This window comes from Mesoplodon bidens, assembly GCF_964165515.1.
Source record: "Mesoplodon bidens genome assembly, chromosome: 13".
Lineage (NCBI taxonomy): Eukaryota > Metazoa > Chordata > Mammalia > Artiodactyla > Ziphiidae > Mesoplodon > Mesoplodon bidens.
Window position 1 is genome coordinate 10,689,290 of NC_138169.1, and position 22,827 is coordinate 10,712,116.

A 22,827-nucleotide genomic window follows, 5' to 3' on the forward strand; every position below is an offset into this window, starting at 1 on the left:
GCTCCTTAGCTCAACTTCTCCCTCTGCCCATCCTGCTGCCTTTACTTGCTTACAGGTGTTGCTCCTAAGAGCACTTCCCAATGAACAACCTGCACGAAAAATCTCCAGCTCAGAGTCTGTCCCAGGGAAACTGACCTACAGCAGTTACGTGCAAGAGTGATCCTCAGAAGTAGACTCTAAAATGGGATTTTGGATCAGTCTCCCAAGGCAATAGAAATAAAAGCAAAAATAAACAAGTGGGACCTAATCGAACTTGTAAGCTTCTGCACAGCAAAGAAAACCATCAACAAAACAAATGGACAACTTGCAGAACGGGAGAAAAGATTTGCAAATGACGCCACTGACAAGGGGTTAATATCTAAAATATACAAACAGCTCATACAACCCAGTATCAAAAAAGCAAATAACCCTATCAGAAATGGGCAGAAGACCTAACTAGACATTTCTCCAAAGAATACATCCGGATGGTCAATAGGCACATAAAATATTCAACATCACTAATTATTATAGAAATGCAAATCAAAACCAGAATGAGGGATCACCTCACACTGGTCAGAATGGCCATCATCAAAAAGTCTACAAATAATAAATGGTGGAGAAGGTGTAGAGAAAAGGAAACCCTCCTCCACTGTTGGTGGGACTGTAAATTGGTGCAGCCACTATAGAAAACAGTATGGAGGTTCCTTAAAAAACTAAAAGTAGATCTACCATATGACCCAGCAATTCCACTACTGGGTACGTATCTGGAAAAAATGAAAACTCTAATTCGAAAAGACACATTCACCCCAATGTTCACAATGACACTAGTTACAATAGCCAAGACACAGAAGCAACCCAAGTGCTCATTAATGGATTGGCTTAAAAAGATGTGGTACATATATACAATGGAATATTACTCAGCCGTAAAAAAGAATGGAATATTACCATTTGCAGCAACATGAATGGGCCCAGAGAATATTATGCTTAGTGAAATAAGTCAGACAGAGAAAGAAAGTACTATATGATATCACATATGTGGAATCTAACAAATACTACAAATGAATCTATATACAAAACAGAAACAGACTCATAGACACAGAAAACAAACTTAGGGTTACCAAAGGGGAATGGGAGGGGAGGGAGGAATAAATTAGGCACATGGGATTAACAGATACACACTACTATACATAAAATAGATAAACAACAAGGATTTACTGTAGAGCACAGGGAATTTTACCCAATAGCTTGTACTAGCCTATAATGGAATATAATCTGCAAAAAGAAAAGATGGAATTTTGGAGCTGGATTAACCACCATCCATCTGGCATTGAGGACCTGACCCGGTGGCGTGCTGAGCCAAGCCACACCAGCTTGTGAGCGTGGACTGTGGACATCTCTTCCCAACCACACATTCAGTGCCATCACATTAGTAGCTTGCGGCTGGCTATGGTGGGAGTATTTACACCACAGAAATGAGCACATACAACATATCAAGATTTCCCCCCCCCACTGAAGGGTGGGGTGTTAAACACGGGCCAGCAAGCCACCCAGCCCATCTCCGGCAGTAGGTGCAATAGTGAGTGGCCCTGGCAGGTTGTGGAAAGAGCAGCCATCAGCACTCTCAGCAGGGAAGACGGGACCAGACACCCGCGGGAGGCGCTGCATGGGCTGGTGCAACATCTCGAGCTGTTGAGAGGTCTGCGGGAGGTGACGGTAACAAAGACTGTGGAGCTAGATGGCTGTTGTGCGGGGTCTACTGGTGCACCAGAGAAGGTAATAAAAGAGTGAGCGTGGGAAATCACCAATTCAAGGTGAAGCGTGAAAGCTAGAGAGCCTCTTGGCATGTGTAACATTCCCTGCGACACAGTTATGATCCCAGTTATAACCCATCGTAAGGTGGAAGCGGTACACCTGGAATCAGGCACAAGCAGGGTCAGAGGGCACAATTCAGGTGCATGAGCGGTGGTGCGGACTCCTGTGTCACCCACCGGCGACGCTGCACCATCCTATGCTTCCACTGTCTGACGGCGCCCCCAACTAGACCACGGCACACAAGTCTCCATCTGAGACTGCTTCCCTAGTGACCCCTCCTGCAACACATATTAAACATCAGTGGATTTTATATCCAGACTTTTATCTAGTTTTTTTCCCTCATTCACAGTGTCTAATCTGCCACGTAGCCAGAAATGGAAGTCCATGGTTTAAAAATTAGCCAATGCTGAGCTATGTGCATTTAAGTAGACTTCCTTACTACAGAACTTTACAGAACTTTGAAATTCTACTGTGAATTGGGAATCTCTGAGGTGGGGATAGAGTTCACAGCATTTTCCAAACATATGTGACCACAGAACACTTTTCTTCAGAGTGCATCTTGTAGGATGGGTGCTCAGCTCAACATACAAGGGGAAACTTTGGAGAAGGCGACCTGTTCTCTTCAAGAGCTAAAATCCAGGGTGTCTCCTAAAACCATGAGCTCCCTCTGCTCGTGGTCTGGGGGAACTGAGGTCAGCATTACTGCAGTGATACTGAAAATGATGGAAGAGTAACAGTTGTCACTCATTGTCAGTATTTTATCTCCTGGCATTTCCTCTCTGAATGTAGCTGATATAGACTCTCCCTCTGGTAAAAAAAAAAAAAAAAAAAGGGATGCAAATGAAACAAACTCTGACCTGGATAATATCCCCTCCATTCCCTCCCAGCTCTGGGGAAGCCAAATATAGCGTGAGGTCTTTGTTTTAAATAACAGACCGTCTCTTTTTCTTCCTCTGTCTCTTAAACACACACACACACACGCGTGCACGTGCACACATTTAATCAATAGGGTAAATTCACCTTAGGACCTATTTACCTAAAAGTTTTGTAGGGTACTGCAGAACTGAGTTAAATCATTTTTTTGCCCCCAGGAGAGAAGCATATATTGTCTGTACTATGCAGGCTTCCCCTGAAATGGTGAGGAACATGATTTTGCACGGTCCAAGACCACTGAGGTCTAGGGAACAGAAGATGCCAGCCTGAGGTCTTCTAGCTTGTCACACATGGCTGGAACTCTGAGTTCCCTGGTCTTGCCTCTGTTTTCAGATCACTGGAGGAGCAAAGGGAAGGAAGTGAAGCAGAACAGGAGATTTTACGCACATTGTCTCCTTTCGTCCTCACCAAAAAAATCCTTGAAAGAAGGCATTGATTCCATTCTACAGATGAGAGGTAGTTTTAGAGAAGTAAAATGACCAGGCTGAGGTCACTCAGCTGATGAGTGACAGGACGGGGTTTCTTTGCTTCCAACGCTCATGCCCTTCATTGCTGCCCTTGAGTATCTGCAGACAGTCTCAGGACAACCAGCTTAAAGACAACAACTACCTTTTATCGATCTACTCCTACATTCTTCACCCATATCTGCCCCCGCAAATCCCAACAACTGTGTGAAGCAGACTTCTTATCCCTGCAACACATCCCATAGATAAAGAAACCAAGCTCTACAGAAGTGAACTGATTCGTTCATGGCCACCCAGGTAGTAACTGGTCGAGTCAAGATTTGAACCCACAGCTGACTCCAAAGCCAGTGCACTTTCAACTATACTGTGTGAACCCTCCAAGCCTGGCTATAAGCCTGAGAACACTGCCTGTCACCTGGGAAAGGATTTCAGAAAATAGAGTTTTGTGCAAACCTTTATGTAACAAAAGGTTCAAGGGTTCAAGATATTTTGATGCTTAAATTTGAAAACATGGTCTTCTAGTTGAGTTCCTTTTTAATGTGGGATCCTCTGAGGCAGCCATAGCCATAAGGAGAGAAATTAAACAAAGATATCCACCCTCAGTGGAGAGTGGTACAAGAAAAGCAGAGAAGAAAACTTGCCCTAGAACTATAGTTAACTAGAGGTGTCAAAGACACACGAAGATACCAGTAACAAAGAAAAAGTAGGTACAGCCTCTGGGTCATGTTCAAGATGATAAAAATGCAATTAACTCGAGCCAGGTTCCTCCAGCCCACAGCAGTGACCTACCCTTTGGGTGTCCGGCTGTGTTGATCATTTCTGGGCTAAGGACGGGGCCAAGTCCTTTCCTTCATGGAACATGCCGGGGACTCATTAATGTCCACCCGCTGGCTGCAGGGCATGGGGAGGATGTAAAGTGGGGGAACTAAGGTCTTCTTTGAATGATTCATAAGGTACCATTCAGAAGGCTTAACTTTGTCTGCATTCCAAAGTATTGACCAGCATATAAATCCATGATGTTAAACAATTCTGCGGCTTTGAGGCAAGTCTCAAGTCTGGGGAGGGGGCAGTGGCAAGAATCAGGCTTAAACTTCGAAATGAAGAAGTTCTGGGCTATAGGCTACAGATGTGGAGGTCCTGGGTGTTGAGTGATGAGACGCAGAAGCCATTGAGAACCGTCAGTACATGTCAGAGGTCAACAATTTTTCAACTGTTTAAATTCACTGATTAAGATCAGCCTCATTTATGAAGGGATTTGAGTGAGGTTTGTTCTCCTGCTGGTCTCTTACACTCCCTCCCTCATTTTGGATTAATAAGATGTCATATTATAGATACCAAAGTCTCCTTTTGAGTCTTCTAATTTAGAGATGACAAATAAATTACATCCTGTTTAACAACTCTAATTAGTGGTGGTAGCTGCCTGGAGTGCTGGATTGAGAGGACTTTTGAGACCAAGTCTGGGCTCAAATGGAAAGAGTGCTGTGATCCATTAGTAGTGTCTGCCTTGGACACAGGAGAAAGGAGTGGGGGTACATGTGCCACCCATCTAGATTTAACTTTTAATTAAATTATTCATTTCATCTCTTTTTGTTTCAAGAAGAGAAGTTCACTCCACCTACCAGCTTAGACACAAACCATAACCCAAAGGGAATGTCCCTTATTAAACACCATTAACTCATAAAGCAGTCCAGCAACAGAGTGGGATGATAAAAGTGTCACATTTCCTCTGGATTCCTCTGTCTTTATAGACTAATAAGTCATTTTAGTCATCGGGGTCCTTGGTTGCCAAGCTATTCCACTCAAGAGGGGTTTATTGTACGAGTACATATAGGGGAGATAAAGGGTTTGAAAACTCTTGTGGGAATCCAAGATGAGGAACTCAAAGAGGAATTGGAGATTTTCTCCGAAAAGAGCTTCAGGGACCTCAGTAGCAGGATCTGAAAGTCTTCAGGTTGAGTCTTGACAGGACGTCGGGCTCGCTGTCTTCTCCTCTAACTTCCCACTCGGCTCCTTCATCTTCCCTCTCTTTGCCCCTCACGCCCTGGTTCCCTATAGCTCTCCACGCCTCTCTGGTCCCCCTTCCTCAGAGCCTTGTAGCTTCTCCCCTCACTGCTACCTGCTTGATTCTTGACGTGGCTTCCACTTTACATTCCCAAGAGGTAGACTCTGATTTGTACAAATTAACTTTTGGGAAACTAGCTCATGTCTCAAAGGCTAGCTCAGAATTGGCTATCTGACTGTGGTCGACTGAAAGAAATGACCCCAAATCTCCACCCTTTTGCAAGGAGACTTTGAAGATCTTCCCATCAAGAAGTGGAGTCTATTCCCCCACCTTTTTAAAAAAATAATAAATTTATTTATTTATTTATTTTTTGCTGCTTTGGGTCTTTGTTGCTGCGCACAGCCTTTCTCTTTGTGGCGAGCGGGGGCTACTCTTTGTTGCGGTGTGCAGGCTTCTCATCACGGTGGCCTCTCTTGTTGTGGAGCATGGGCTCTAGGCGCATGGGCTTCAGTAGTTGTGGCTCGCAGGGCTCTAGCGCACAGGCTCAGTAGTTGTGGCTCACGGGCTCTAGAGCGCAGGCTCAGTAGCTGTGGCTCACGGGGCTCTAGGCACACAGGCTCAGTAGTTGTGGCTCACGGGCTCTAGAGTGCAGGCTCAGTAGTTGTGGCCCATGGGCTTAGTTGCTCCACAGCATGTGGGATCTTCCTGGACTAGGGCTCAAACCCATGTCCCCTGCACTGGCAGGCAGATTCTTAACCACTGCACCACCAGGGAAGTCCCTATTCCTCCTTTTTTTAAAAAAAATTAATTATTTATTTATTTATTTTTGTCTGTGTTGGGTCTGCATTTCTGTGTGAGGGCTTTCTCCAGTTGCAGCGAGCGGGGGCCACTCTTCATCATGGTGCGTGGGCCTCTCACTGTTGTGGCCTCTGCCTTTGCGGAGCACAGGCTCCAGGTGCGCAGGCTCAGTAGTTGTGGCTCACGGGCTTAGTTGCTCTGTGGCATGTGGGATCTTCCCAGATCAGGGCTCAAACCCATGTCCCCTGCACTGGCAGGTGGATTCTTAACCACTGCGCCACCAGGGAAGTCCCTATTCCCCCACCATTTTTTTAAAATTTATTTATTTATTTATTTTTGTCTGTGTCGGGTCTTCATCTCTGTGTGAGGGCTTTCTCCAGTTGCAGCGAGCGGGGGCCACTCTTCATCATGGTGCGTGGGCCTCTCACTGTTGCGGCCTCTCCCTTTGCGGAGCACAGGCTCCAGATGTGCAGGCTCAGTAGTTGTGGCACACAGGTTTAGTTGCTCGGGGCATGTGGGATCTTCCCAGACCAGGGCTCAAACCCATGTCCCCTGCACTGGCAGGCGGATTCTTAACCATTGTGCCACCAGGGAAGCCCCTCCCCCACCTTTAATCTGGGCTGGATTTGTGACTTGCTATGGTCACAAGAATACGGTGGAAGTGATGTTTTGCCAGTTCTTAGCATAAATCTTCAGAGGCTTCGCACACTTCCATTCTCTCTCAGAATCCTGCTATGGTGAGAACAAGGCCTGACTGACCTGCTTGAGAATGAGACACCATGCTGTTAGGGCCAAGGCCATCCTAGACCTCCCTATGGCTGGTTATCCTCCAAACCATAGGAGAGAGCCCAGCCAAGATCAGCAAAGTCACCTCCCTAACCCTCAGCTGAGGACAGACACTCAAGGGAGACCAGCTGAGATCAGAGAACCTCCCAACTGAATTATAGACTCATAAACACTAATATATGTGACTGTTTTAAGTCACTAACTTTTTGAGGTGACTTGTTATGTGGTGATAGCTAACTGATACAATGACTGCAAGTAAATCTCTGAACTTCGCTGAATCTCAGTTTTCTCATCTGAGAAATGGAGCAAAAAGAACTTTCCTGCCTGCCTCAGGGAAGATTTTTAAGATACAATGCAATATAAACTTTAGCAAATATTTATTGAGTGCTTCTCTATGCTAAGAACTGCGCTAGACCCTGGGGATTCCCAGAACAGACTGACCCTGTTGCAGGACAACATTAACACCTTCTCCTCCCAGCCATAGGCCATTCCCCAATAAGGCAGAGTGGACACTCCAGCTTGAAGGCAGTGGAAGAGGGAGACCAGCCTGATGGAGGCAGCAATGGCCCAGCCATCTCATCAACTGGTTTATCCCACAGATTTATATGTAAGCCATCTCCCTCACTCACTTTCCCTAAGTTAATGTACAGGGCTTCCCCCTTATTTTTAACTTCTAAGTTCCAGGGATGGACAACAGAATTAATTCATCCCATCACTAAACACTCGGGAACCATGACAGTGGACATGATATTTTCTAGGTTAGGAGACATCTTAAATCCCAGTGAGGGCGGAAGAGATAAAAACATGTTGATCCCGCCTTCTCCCTTGTCTCCCACATCTGATCTCATCCTGCGCCTCCAAACAAATCCCGAATCCACCCACTTCTCACCAATTCACTGCTATTTGCCTGATCCAAGCCATCGACATCTCTTACCACAGCCTTTCTACTGGTCCCTATGCAGCCAATGGAATGTTCTTTTAAAGATCAGATCATATCCTTCTCTTGTTCAGAACCCTCCAACAGGTTCTCATTGCACTGAGACTAAAGCCCAAACTTTTCGCCACAGCCTGTGAGGCCCGAGGCCCTGTGGGCCCATCTCCCTCACTCTGGTCCAGCCACGCTGGTCTTCTTTCTGCTTCTCCAGCATTTCTGGTCTGTCCCAGCTTTGGCACCCATCCATCTGTTGTCCTGTGAAATACTCGGTTCAGGCATCACTGTTCAGGTGTCCGCCCATGGCCCCCTTTACAAAACCACTCCCTCTGACGACTCTTTTTTTTTTTTTTTGCCTTACGCGGGCCTCTCACCGTTGTGGCCTCTCCCGTTACGGAGCACAGGCTCCAGACGCGCAGGCTCAGTGGCCATGGCTCACGGGCCCAGCCGCTCCGCGGCATGTGGGATGCTCCCAGACCGGTGCACGAACCCGTGTCCCCTGCGTTGGCAGGCGGACTCTAAACCACTGCGCCACCAGGGAAGCCCCCTCTGACCACTCTTGCTAAGACAGCACTTGCTCCCCCCATCACTGCCACTGCTACAGACAGGTATGCTTCGGAGTGGCTGCAGGTCGGGCTCCAGACCACTGCAGTAAAGTGCATATCGCAATAAAGTGAGTCACAGTTTTTTGGTTTCCCATTGCGTATAAAGTTACGTTTACACTATATTGTAGTGTCTTAAGTGGGCAATTGCATTATATCTAAAAAAAACAATGTACATATCTTAATTAAAAAATACTTTACTGCTAAAGAAGGCTAACCATCCTCTGAGCCTTCAGTGAGTCCTAATCTTTTGCAAGAGTCACATCAAAGATCACTGATCACAGATCACCGTCCACATATAGTAAAAATGCAGTGTGCACATTCCTGGCATCCTTTCCTCTTCTTATGAGAATATCAATCCTGTTGGATTAGGTCCCACCTGTCGGACCTCACTTAACCTTTATTACCTCTTCAGTGGCCCTCTCTGCAAATACAATCACGTTGAGGGTTGGGGCTTTGACATACGGATTTTGGGGGGACACAATTCAATCTGTAACAACTACTGAGCACTTGAAATGTGGTTGGTCTAAACAGATATATGTTCTAAGTGCAACATACACTGTGGATTTTCACCATTCATCATTTTTCATCACATGTTCAAAACAGACTATAAAGTATCTCGTTAATACCTTTTTATATTGATTCCATGTCAAATGACAATACTTCGGATCAATTTGGCTAAATAAAATATATTATTAGAATTACTTTCACTTGTTTTTTTTCCCACTTTTTTTTTTTAGTGTGGCTACTGAAAAAATTTAAATCACATGAACAGGTCACATTATGTTTCTGCTGGACACTGGGTGTCCAGAGACCCTCTCAGAGCCGATGCAGCCACCCTTCCTGTGGTCGGTGGGGAAATATTGTTCTCTGGGGCCCTATCCTGATGCCCCCCTTAGCCTCCTTCATCCCTTTCCTTCTCCCCCGTTTCAAAAGCCCACACCTTCCTGCCTCTTCTTGGGCTGTCATCCGTTCCGTCAAAGCCGTGTGGGGAGGAGATGCAGGTGCGCAGTGAAGGAAGAGCTTCCAGACCATGAGGTGAGGAAGGAAGCATCTCGCTGTGATTCTAACCAGGGTCTGGCTCAGAGTGGGAGACATGAGAGATAAGCAGACCCTCCGTGCTGCCTGTATCACCCCCGCTTAGCGTGTCTCTTATGTGTTTTGTGTTAAAAAAATCTCCATCTCTTACTCCGCCTTGAGTTGCTTGGCCAAAAGCCCCATTTATGACCCCACCTTGAGGAGAAAGAAATCCCACTTCATGCCAAGAGATGAAAAAGATATGGTCCTAGACCTCAGTCTGCTCACACTATCACACTATGGAGGAAGGAATTGATGGGGTGGAAAAAGATATGAATGGCATTGTCTTCAAGGCTATGGCACTTTTATGCATTATTTCACCCAGTCCTTCTAACAACCTCATACTATATTCACTTTACAGTTAAGGAAACAGAGGCTCAGGGAGGTTAAGTAACTCTTCCAGTGTCGCCAGCTGGCAGGTAGCAGGACCAGTATTTGAGACCAAGTCGATCTGACTCTTGGCTACCACACTGTGGGCGTGCAGTAAAAAGGGAAGAGTCTTCTGGAGCATAAGGGAACTCTCTTGAGTTGGATTCAGTCCAAGAAAGGAAAGCAGAGGGAATTCTAGGCATGGGACTGCCCTGAGCAAGAATGGGCAGGTCGGTCTGGTGCAGGTACTCCCTGAAGAGTCCAACCAAGAAATGGATCCCATCCCTAGTCCTTACAGGGCTACCCTCCTGCAAGTCTCCTGCTTAATGTTCAGGGTTGAGGGGCACTGAGACTCGGCAAAGAGTCACAGGCATCACCCCATAGCCTGCTTGTCCCTATCGGGCTGTCTGTGGGTCATTCGGTGCAGGGCTCACTCACCGGCTTCGTGTAAGGTCTTTCTTGAGGTTTATCATATCCTTCTCCATATACTTGATCCTCCTCATTGGTTTGTCTGGGACCTGAGGGAAGTCAGGAAGTGAAAGAAGTGTTAGTACAACCGTTCCAAGCGGAGCCAGGCTGCGGGAGGCTCGTGCATTCATGTGAGATGTCTGATCAGCTTGGAGGGGTCCTTAGGCAGCACAGCGTCCTTTTTTCCACCAAAAGAGAGGCCTTGTGGCACACTGGAAACAGCAAGGGCTTTGGAGACGGACGAACCTGAGCGCTGATCCTCATTCTGTCTGGTGACCGCCTGCGTGACCTTGGACAAATCACTCAACATCTCTGGGCCCTAATTTCTTCAGCAGAAGAACAGGGGAATAATTCCTACTTTGTTGTGATGATTAAATTAATCGCTAAATTCCTGACTCATGGCAAGCATCTGAAAAATGGAAGCTTCTATTATGAGCGTTAGACTCAAAGTAAAGCAAAAAATTAAATGTTGAGGGCTTCCCTGGTGGCGCAGTGGTTGAGAGTCCACCTGCCGATGCAGGGGACACGGGTTCGTGCCCCGGTCCGGGAAGATCCCACATGCCGCAGAGTGGCTGGGCCCATGAGCCATGGCCGCTGAGCCTGCGCATCCGGAGCCTGTGCTCTGCAACAGGAGAGGCCACAGCAGTGAGAGGCCCGCGTGCCGCAAAAAAAAAAAAAAAAAAAAAAAAATTAAATGTTGATAATCATTGTTGTAAAGTGGCACAGGTAGCTGATTTAGAGAGCTTGAATTCTGTCAATATAAAGATGCAAATGTACTTTGCCCCCGCCCTCACTGCTCCCCTAGCAGGATTTTATGAGTGAATTATCCAGGTAATTGTTCATGGGTTTTTCTTTCCCTCTTCTCTATTCATTTGCCTTTCTTAGACATCAGGGAAACCTCACAAGACTTAAATGTATTACTCAGAGGTGTATATCAGGTCAATATAAAGAAGAGAGTTAAATTAACTATATTGTAATACAAAAGTCACTTTTCTCAGCTACCAATTTGGTGAACAATAGCAAGACTATTATCTGGATTATCGTGTCGTGAAATTAATTCCTGCAATACTGTTTTTTTTTTAAATGAAAGGAAATGACAAGAAATTATGGGGAAATGGATGCTTTCGAATGAAACTGTGGGAGAATACCTTGTAATGACTTTTCTGAAGGGCAATTCCTCAGTGCATACTAAATGTTGCAAAAGCAGGCTTGCCCTTGGTCTAATGATGCTTCTGCTGTCAAGCATCTTATGGGAACATCCTGCATGGGCACAGAGGTTCATATCAACAAAACTGCTAAGATGCTGCTTGTGACAGCAAACTCTTGGAAGCCACAAATTCACAAGAGAAGACAGGTTTGATAATCAGGGTGCCTCTAAACGACAGAATACTATGCAGCAATTAAATGTAACGACAATATAATGATCTAAGCCTAGAGGTGCTGGAGGAGTTCTCTGAGGGAGAAGACGTGTTACAAAGTAATAGGTATTGCACGATTCTTTGTTTTTGAAAAAATGATCTGTTTGAATGTATACATATCAAAAGATATGATAAGCTCCCCCCTCCCCTCCGCCATGCAGTGATTCTCTACGGGGGTGGGATTATAGCAGATTTTATTACTTTTTCTTAGCTTACGTGACTTTCCCATTGTTCTGCAATAAATATGAATCAGTTATGTAATAAACAAAAAGAAAAGATTTTTAAAAAATAAGTGGCAAGTGAAATTTGACCGTGGCTGATCAGGGGTACTGTACTGTTTTCTGAAGGCACAGTGAGGACAGTTCAGCTACCCACTAACAGAAATCATAGTAATACGGATGTGTGGGAGGAGGTGTGGGGTTTTCTCAGCAGCCATCATCACCCACTTTCTCTGAAAATGAAATTGGGCTGTGGTGCCTGCTGCTCTGGGCCTTTTGAGTGGACTGTGGAAGGCAGGGGATGTAGCTGTATCAAAGTTGAATGACGCTTGGATGGATCTGGAGATTGTCATACTGAGTGAAGTAAGTCAGACAGAGAAAGACAATTATCATATGCCATCGCTTATATGTGGAATCTAAGAAAAATGGTACGAATGAACTTATTTACAAAACGGAAATAGAGCCCCAGATGTAGAACACAAACTTATGGTTACCAGGGGGGAAAGCTGGGGTGGGAGAAGGGATAAACTGGGAGTTTGGGACTGACATATACACACTACTATATATAAAATAGATAAACCGTAAGAGCCTACTGTATAGCACAGGGAACTCTACTCAGTACTCTGTAATGGCCTATACCGGAAGAAAATCTAAAAAAGAGTGGATATACGTGTATGTATAACTGATTCACTTTGCTGTAGAGCAGAAGCTAACACAACATGGTAAATCAGCTGTACTCCCATAGGATAGAGAGTGGGGTCTGGAGTGCAGGGAAGGGACTGTTACTAGCCTGCCTGATTCTCAGCCGCTTTTCTCCTGGGTCACGCAGTACGTGTCCTGTACCAAGCAGCTCGGGTTAGAGGTGGAGAATCTACGGCAAGACCCCAGAGTACCCCGTCTTGTTCACTAAATAAAGCATACGGAATACCAGAAAAGCACCTGGGATAGCCTTGTATAAGCTCAGCTAGACATGAAACAATAAAATCATTTATAAACTTTATCTCTTTAGCTATCACTAGGAATGACTTGTAGGTAATATTATCAAGCTTATCCCAATACACCAGGGTGTTTCAACCCCTTGGCTGAAAATTGACGGCAAATCTATCACTTTTCATCTTGAGGGATGGTGAAGTGGGTGGAGAGACAGTCCTCCAAGGAGGCACATAAGGATCTCTGGGAGTACTTTTTTTTTTTTTTGCTTGCGGCCTCTCACTGTTGTGGCCTCTCCCGTCGCGGAGCACAGGCTCCGGACATGCAAGCTCAGCGGCCATGGCCCACGGGCCCAGCCGCTCCACGGCACGTGGGAGCCTCCCGGACCGGGACACGAACCCGCGCCCCCCGCATCGGCAGGCGGACTCCCAACCACTGAGCCACCAGGGAAGCCCTGGGAGTACTTTTTAAAACTTCTGCATAATGGACACTGGCTTTTCCCACGCTCCCAGTATCCCTTCTCCCTCCCTCTTGATACTGGTTGGTTCCCTGGTTAGACTTCCTGCCCCTCAGAAAATACTTATGGTACCAGCAACAGGGTGGTCCTAAATGGCTGAAGCCAAACAGCAGAGCCCACCTCTCATTACAGTGACTGGTTGAGGGATGGTCATGTGACACAATTTGGGCTAATGAGATACAAGCAGACTTTTGCCAGGGGCTTCTAAAAATCATGATTCCTAGATCTAAGGAACCATAGGCAAAGAAGTTCTCTTTCCTCATAGACTATGAACAGAGAAGCAGACACCTGTGAGGGTTGCTGGCAGCCATTTTGTGCCTAAGAGGGAGCCACCCTCCAGCTGAAGAAGATAAGGGGGAAGGCAGAGAGGACAGTCAAAGAAAAATTCATCCCATGGTACCTTGTTGAACTGAACAAGTTTCATTAGAACCTGGACCTTTCACGAACATTTCCTTTATTATTTCAATCAGTTTGAATTGGCTTTCCTTTTCCTTACAGCCACAAGATTTCTCTCTGAAACAGCTTCCTCCCTTGAGTGTGTCAAGGCAGGAACAGATCAAGAATTATTGCAACTAGTTCTCTTTCCCCTCTTGGGGATTAAGATCAGATGACTCCTATGCTGTTGCATTTTGCAGTGAAAGCGATGAGATTGGCCATGTTGAGATCAAACATTTGAAATCAAGGTTGTCTCTTTTTAGTGCCTCATTTTTTTTTTTTTGAGCAGCCAATTAATTCCTTCTTTCAGAACCAAAGCAACTTTCTTCAGAGATGTTGTGATTAAAACACTTACGAACAAAGACAAAATAAACACACTCAAATTTCCTTGCTATAATTTGAAAATCCATGACTGAAATGCTGCTTGATGTCAGTTGTGTACCCATCACTCTCCCAAATGTCTCAGGTTTCACCCCCTTCTTGAAGCAACTATGATACTGTCTAAATTTCAAGCATTTTCCCTGAAATCTCACCTAATGATAGTTGCCCATGCACCAGGGATTCACACTATTGTAAAAGAGTGAGTTTGTATAGACTGGGATTGGTGCTGAACAACTTATAGCAGCAAAGCCAAATTGTGTCCTCAACTTGACATTTAGCAGGAGAAGATCCACTCCACAAGCGCTGAAATTATGGCAGCATTTCAATGGATTCTCAGGAAACCATTTTCATTGTGACCATTGTTTAATGACAATTGAAATAAGCCACCGGTAATAACTGGCATTGAATGAGGGAGTGCTGGTTGTCAGGGTATTTACGAACACATTTTGATATGCGCACGATGAAAAGTTTACGAAGCATCCAAGAATCACTATCTCTACAACCTTTCTGAAGGAAAGTTTCACCATATGTATGACAAGCCTTAAAAATACATATTCTTTTGCTCTAGCAAATCTGCTTCTATCCAAGGAAACTATGCAGCAAGGATGAAAAGATTTATCCGCGAGGATATCTACCACAGCAGTGTGAGTAATAGTGAAAAACATCTAAATGTCCAGCAACAGGCATTGGGGCAATATTGCTGCTCTACGTCTCACACTTTCTAGACCCTTATTGTTGATAAACAAACTAATGCTAAATCTTTCCTCCCTACTGACACTGACTGAGGTGACTCCGTACCCAAGTAACACATTTGCAATACAACTCTACTTTTAAGATTATCATCTGGTTATGAAACTAATTAATGGATACCAGGAAAAGATTTTAAAATTAGGAGAAAATAAAAGCCAAGTATAATCCCATCACCATCTCTTTGGATGTCCTTTGTTTCACTTCCTGTGACTACTCCCAGCCGGATTTCATAAAAGCAATCCTGGGAGACTTGATTTTAATTCTGTCTTTGCCCCCTTGGGTGCGCCATTGGTCTTAAGAGACTTCGGATCTTCCATTGCTTTGCAGAGTGTGGGTGATGCCTCCATTCTTTGTTTCCTGGAAAACCAGGTCGACTCTCTGCCCTGTCCCTTTCTACATACATCACGTGTCCTTTCTCTAATCCGTAAATGGGTCTTTGAGAGCAGGACTGTGAGAAATGCCGCATGACATCCGGGAATGTGTCAGGTTAAAACATGACAAATGTTGGAGGGGGAGGGGAGAGTACAGACTCACTGTGGAGCCTCAGGTGGGGAAGGTTCTTGGGCAGGTACAGTCACATTTAATATCCATGCCCTGGGACTGTTGAAGTAGTAGCATTTGAAAGTGGTTTGGTTTAGCCGGACAGCTGAGAAGTGGGAGGCGACAGGAATGAATGTCAAGAGTTTTGTTGTCTGAAAGGCCCAGGGTGGAGTCCTAATTCTGTCACTTTGGTGTTGGGTAACTTTGGGCCTGTGAAGAGGACCTAATGCCGTCTACGATAACATATCATTCACCTACGTGCCATACACGGTCCTAAGTGTGTTCTCATTTGAAATACATGATTCCACTTAGTCCTCACCTCACTATTATTCTTCCCATCGAGGAGCAAACTGAGGCTTTGAAAGGAGAAAACAACATGCTATGAAGCGGCAAAGTCTGGAACTGAAATCAGCTCAAGTAACATCAAAACCTACGTCTTGTTTTGGGTTTTTTTGTGGGGTTTTCTTTGTCTCTCTCTCTTTTATGTTTCAGGTGTACAGGTGCATTATAATTCAACATCTGTATAAAAAGTGATCACCACTGCAAGTCTAACTGCCACCCATCACCATACAGTTGACCCCCTTCACCTGTGTTACCCACCTCCCCAAGCACCTTCCCCTCTGGTAACCACTAATCTGTTCTCTTTATGTGTTTGTTTTTGTTTGCTTTGTTTTTTTGGATTCCACATTTGAGTGAAATCATAGGCTATTTGTCTTTCTCTGACTTATTTCACTTGGCATAGTACCTTTAAGGCCCATCCATCTTGGGGCAAATGGCTGGATTTCATCCTTTTTACGGATGAGCAGTATCCCATTATACATATACACCACATCTTCTTCATTCATGCATCCATCAATCCACTTAGCTTGTTCCCATATCTTGGCTATTGAAGTGGAATATTGGGGTCTCATACTCAACTTTTTGAGGAATCTCCACACTGTTTTCCAGACTGCCTGCACCAATTTACAGTCCCATCAACAGTGCACAAGTTTTCCCTTTTCTCCACATTCTCTGATTCTTGTCTTTTTGATAATAACCATTCTAACAGGTGTGAGGTGGTATCTCATTGTGGCTTTGATTTGCATTTCGCTGATGATTAGAGATGCTGAGCATCTTTTCAGGTACCTGTTGGCCATCAGGGTACGTCTTCTTTAGAAAAATGTCTATTCAGATCCTCTGCCCAGTTTTTAATCAGGTTTCGCTGCTGCTGTTGTTGTTGAAAAGCATGTGTTCTCAACCACTACTGCATTTTGCACCCAGTTTTGACTAGCAGGGGCTACACAAGGGATAGCAGTTGCTATCTATTAATTTACAGATACTACCTCCAAAGCTTGCCCACTGAGTTTTGTTAGATTTTGTCATAAAAAAATTTTATATGGCAGAAAATCAGAATGATTTTGTTGAAGGTCAAGACCAGAGAGGCAATCTTTGAAATGTCTGCTGTTCTCTTGTCTTTTATGAAAGAATGTTCCAAATCCATCTTTGTTACTTCTTAAAATGTGATCTACTTCCTCGAATCAGATTAAGATGGAAATGAATTCCTGCTAAACGTACTTGGGCTGATACAGATGTCAGGGGAACAGCTGGCGATGCTCTGTCAAGTGGTGAGGCGGGGGAAGGGAGGCCATTGGAAAAGAGAACACTGAGGAACAGGCAAGATGATTCTCAAATTTTAGACTCATTATGGACAAGCTGTAAAGAATGGAGAGGCAGAGAGTGGGTAGGGTCCATGGGAAGACGTACACATGAGTCCAGAGACCTTAGCTTGCGTACTGATATTTAAGCTTTGGTGGTTTTATGATGGTGATAGACACTTTCCTTTGGGGAGAGTGAACGTTTTTGTCGTAAGGGTATAAGGCAGGTACCTACCTACGTAGGGATAACCCTGAACTAGTGACCTCATCCACACGCAGACCTTCCAATTAAAATATGAAGTGAGCTATTGAATTCTTTAAAGACTCTCTTCAATAAAGGCAAGGTGCATCCTTTAGGGAGTATTTATTTATTATTTTTGAGATATAATTGACATACTGTTTCAGATGTACAACATAATGATTTGATATTTGTAGAGTACGCTGGAAAATGTTCACCACAATAAAGCTAGTTGACACCGTCACCTTACACAGTTACAGGAAATTTTTCTTGTGATAAGAACTTTTTTTTTTAAATAAATTTGTTTATTTTATTTATTTATTTTTGGCTGTGTTGGGTCTTCGTTGCTGCGCATGGGCTTTCTCTAGTTGCAATGAGCGGGGGCTACTCCCCGTTGCAGTGCGTGGGCTTCTCATTGCAGTGGCTTCTCTTTGCAGAGCACAGGCTCTGGGCGCGTGGGCTTCAGTAGTTGCGGCACGCAGTAGTTGTGACTCACGGGCTCTAGAGCACAGGCTCAGCAGTTGTGGTGCACGGGCTTAGTTGCTCCACGGCATGTGGGATCTTCCCGGACCAGGGCTCAAACCCATGTCCTCTGCATTGGCAGGTGGACTCTCAACCACTGCGCCACCAAGGAAAGCCCGATAAGAACTTTTAAGATGGACTCTCGCCACAACTTTCAAATATGTAATACAGTACTATGAACTACAGTCACCATGCTGTATAGTTGTTCTGCAAAATAAATGACCTGACCTCTTAAAAAATGTCAACATACGCATCATCTGGGGCCTCTGGGAGGCAAGCACTGAGACAGAAGTGCAAGAGGCTTACTGAGGGTGAGAAAGAGAAAAGAAGGAGGGAGGAGGATTGGGCAGAGAGAGCCTCAGGCCACAGTGGGGATCTGATGAAGTCTCGGCCAGTGAACGGGGAGCTCCTGAGCAAGGCTGACCCATGATGGGACTGCAAGCGTAGGGCAGAAACGGCTCATTGACTGGGGGCTGCTGGGTTGATCCTGGCCTTGGCACGAAAGCTGCAGTGGATCCTGAAAGCACCACCCATTTTACAGAAAGAGAAACGGAAGCAAAGAGGAAATCATTCAAGGTCACATAGCTGGTCAGCTGGCAGAGCCAAGACTAGAAGGCTGGTGTGATTGTTAATTTTGTGTGTCAACTAGACTGGGCCATGGACTGCTCAGGTATTTGGCCAAACATTAACCTGGGTGTTTCTGTGAGGATGCTTTTGGATGAGTTTAACATTTAACCTGATAGGCTGAGTAGAGCAGATTGCCCTCTCTCATGAGGGTGGGCCTCATCCAATCAGCTGAAGGCCTACATAGAATAAAAGGCTGACCGCCCCCAGCAAGAGGGAACTTCTTTAGCGTGACTGCCTTCCAGCTGGGACGTCAGGTTTTTTTCAGCCTTCAGACTCAGCCTGAAACATCGGCTCCTCCTGTGTCTTGAGCTTGGAGGCTTTTGGACTAGAACTTACTCCATCAGCTCTCCTGGTCCTTAGGCCTTTGGAACTACACCACCAGCTCTCCTGGGTCTCCAGTTTGCCAGCTGCAGGTCTTGGGACTTGTCAGCCTCCATAAGCACATGAACTAATTCCTTATAATAGATCTCTGTATCTGTATCTATACCTAAATGCATCCCATTAGTTCTGTTTCTCTGAAGAACTCTGCCTAATACACCCACTCTCCTTGAGAAGGAAGACAAGTGTGAAGATGGATACTGGAGAAGCACACACAGAGGATGAATGTTCCGGTTAATAAAGGCAGAGTGATATATTACAGAGGGTGAGGAGGGAGCCTTGGGGTGGGGAGGAGGCAACCGACATTCAGGAAAAAAGCACCAGTTTAAAGGACTGTGTCATTGGTTTTTCTTCCACGGGATGCAACGTAACCTTCCCCTCCTGCTCTTCCGTGAACCCTCCAGTGAAATCCATGTTACGCATGGGCACTTTGGGAATGGGAATTGTGCTCAGAGGGACCTGGCAAGGTACTGGGCCGGGCGCCAAGGTGGGCCGGGGTTGGGGGGGGGGCAGTGGTGGAGGAGCGACAGATGGAGAGGAAGAACAGGATGTGGATCCAGAGCCTCAAGAGCTGGACCCACCAGCTGTGTGACCCCAGGCGAGTCAATTCCTCCATATGTCAGGGCTCCCACCTGGCACCTGCCGGGTCCTCACCCAGAAGACAAGAGGCACCCTGGGTGCATAGGTCTTTGAAACCAAATATGCCAAGGAAATGTTACTGTCCTTGTCACTACATCATGAGGATCTGGCATTTTTACAAAATTAAATCATAAATTATAAACGAAAAATGACGATTTGAGTGAGATTATGAAAATGCTCCCAGATAAAGTCATTAAGGGCAGATTAAGGCTAACAACTTCAAGATAGTCATCAACGGTAGCGATGCAGTGACGTAACAGTAGGTGGCGCCAGATGCCATAGCTTGCAATCAAGTCCTGGTTCCTCTCAATCTCTGCCTTTCTCTGCCTCCCTCCTCTTGCTCCATTGAAATGGAAATTAGCTGCCACCATCAATGAGCCCCCATCAGCCCTGGGATTGAGCTGGCCTGCCAGCAGCAAATGTGCTATCCACCTAGTTTAAAAAAAATTTTTTTTTTTTAAATCAAATACATTAATCTCATCAGCTCTTTTGAAAGACTAAATACAAGGGGCCAGCAGGCCAGCTGTTGGGCATTAATAGCCAATGGGAATCCATATGATGGCCTGTCGCTCAACGTCCCGAAGGAGCTTCGGGAAAAGGGTCCCGGAATGTAACAACCACCTTGCCAAATTAATAATGATAACAGTGCCTAAATTTCCAGAACCTCCCTAATGTCTGGAATTGTGCTAGGCTAGAGATAGCCAATTGGTTCCAACTTGAGCGTCAGTTTCAATCTACCCATTAGAAGCAGTGGCCGCCTGTAGCTCCCTGCGGTTCAATGTCATCAGAAAAGAGTTCTGTGGTAGCAATGCCAGCCACGGTCCCAGGAAGGAAAAGTAGCGGCATCATGACACACGACCGCCACTCCCACACCGGGCACTTTACATGCCATTTCTCACTGAATCTTCACAACCACTCCAAAAGTTAAGTGTTGTAACTATTATTATCCCCATTTTATGGCTGAGAAACCTGAAACCTAGATTCGTTAAATAACCTGTAGGAGAGGTTGCCCAGCGAGCAGGAGTGAAATCTAGCAGGACCCTGTGGGGTTCCCGGGCATAAAAGTCTTTCTGTCTCGCATTTCTTGATGACAGGAAATAGGCTTCATTGAGCCTCCAGGACCCTCCTTTGAATTCCCACCGCAGGGTCAAACAGCTGCAAATCAGGGAAGGGAGGGAGGAACAGTCAAGAAACAATAGTATAGCCCTGGCCGCCCCAAGGGGGTCATGGCTCCCCCTCAAGGGATACACATAACAATGTCTTTGAGCTGTTTTACAGGTACTGAAAGCCCCACTGGGTGGAAGAAGTTAACTGCTTGCTGCCCACAAGCAGGTAGACCAGTTGGAATCAGAAGTTTGATGATGCTGACTCCCAGTTACCTCATCACCAACCAATCAGAAGAATGCCCACGAGCTGACCATGCCCTCCTCTTTGAACCACTGCTATAAAACTCCTCACTGCCCCCTCCAGGTGAGGGGACACAGTCTTGAGGGCACTAGCCTGCTGTGGCCTCCTTTGCCTGGCAAAGCAATAAAGCTATTCTTTTCTACTTCACCCCAAACTCTGCCTCTGAGATTCAATTCGGTGCTGGGGTACAGAGGCTGGATTTCGGCTACAGGAGGAAGAATAGGCCACTCTAGTTGATCATAGGGCTCTCTTTATTGCTGATCACACCACAGTTTACCCCCTTTCGTGAAAATGAGACAAATTTTTTTTTAATCTTTCAAATAATGGCATTTTATTTATTTATTTTAATTTTTTTTTGCTTTATAACAAATTTAATCAGTTATACATATATGTATGTTCCCATATCCCCTCCCTTTTGCGTCTCCCTCCCACCCTCCCTATCCCACCCCTCCAGGCGGTCACAAAGCACCGAGCTGATCTCCCTGTGCTATGTGGCTGCTTCCCACTAGCTATCTACCTTACGTTTGGTAGTGTATATATGTCCATGCCGCTCTTTCACTTTGTCACAGCTTACCCTTCCCCCTCCCCATATCCTCAAGTCCATTCTCTAGTAGGTCTGTGTCTTTATTCCTGTCTTACCCCTATGTTCTTCATGACATTTTTTTTTCTTAAATTCCGTATATATGTGTTAGCATACGGTATTTGTCTTTCTCTTTCTGACTTACTTCACTCTGTATGACAGGCTCTAGGTCCATCCACCTCATTACAAATAGCTCAATTTCGTTTCTTTTTATGGCTGAGTAATATTCCATTGTATATATGTGCCACATCTTCTTTACCCATTCATCCGATGATGGACACTTAGGTTGTTTCCAGCTCCGGGCTATTGTAAATAGGGCTGCTATGAACATTTTGGTACATGTCAAAAATGAGACAAATTATTCAATATTTGGCAATTCATCCAGGAGAAAAGAAACAAGTGGCGACCCAAGAAACTCTTTCATATTGTCCATATCCGGGCGGAGAGAGTCTGTGGGTTGGGCTGAGGGGTTAAGTCCCCCCGTAGCTTCAGCTCTTTTCTCTTTCCCTGGAAGAAGACCAAGTCAACATCTCAGCAAAATGTGAGCGAACCCCCTGAAGGTCCAAGGAAACCCAGCCCCATAACTGCTAACCTCATTTTCCATATAAGAAGCAGAAGCTGAGCTGAGTTTAAGCCAGTGGTGAAAGAGAAAAGAGCCCAGATGTGGAAAGAGCTGGCTGGGGCCTGAACTCCCACTGGGATGAGGCTTCATGTGACTTCAGGGCTGCTGCGGTATGAATTCTATGATCCTGTCCGCAGGGTGCTATTCAATACCAAGTTACATGAGCCACATCCCAAGGCTGGGTGAGGGGCAGGAGTAGTCTGGATATTTCTTAAATACCTACTGGGAGTTAGATACTGGCTGGGGATATGAGGCTGAACAAGACACCATCCTGCCCTCAAGGAGCTCATGGTCTAGTGGGGGAGACACGAAGCAAAGAGCCAATTCAACTACCCTCCAGTGGGGCTGGGGAGTCACTGGTCCAGTTTCAGACTGAGCTGAACAGAGAAAGGGGCGGGAACAGGTTTTCAAACGGAAGTCACCATGAGGAATTGAAATGTAGAGTGTGACGGCGATGAAGGTTCTCTTGACATCCCCAAGCAGGAGGAGAGACGCCTAAAGCTTTAATGCTGCTGAGAAACCATGAGAAGCCACTACAGCAAAATAAGCTTAGAGATGAGAGTCCTCACTATGAACTGAAAATGAAGCATTGAGTTTTACTTCATTTCATTTCATTTTTTTAGTGGTTTTTTTGGAGGGGGGGTGGAATAGGAAATATTTTCAAATGGTTTTAAAACATACAAGAGCATGTATAGTTAAAAAGTATTATTTCCACCTTGTCCTCAAGCCATTCATTTCCCTCCCTGGAGGTGACTAAGTGTTACCAAGTT

At 45.4% G+C, this 22,827-nt stretch overlaps 1 protein-coding gene across 1 annotated transcript in view; it reads right to left on the bottom strand.

The window, feature by feature from the left end:
• Positions 1 to 22,827, bottom strand: part of CCDC60 (coiled-coil domain containing 60) — a 268,405-nt gene that overhangs the window by 79,034 nt on the left and 166,544 nt on the right. Inside the window, exon 4 of the mRNA XM_081251735.1 lies at positions 10,192 to 10,271. Coding sequence (XP_081107861.1) covers positions 10,192 to 10,271 — 80 coding nt within the window. The remainder of the gene's footprint in view (positions 1 to 10,191; positions 10,272 to 22,827) is intronic.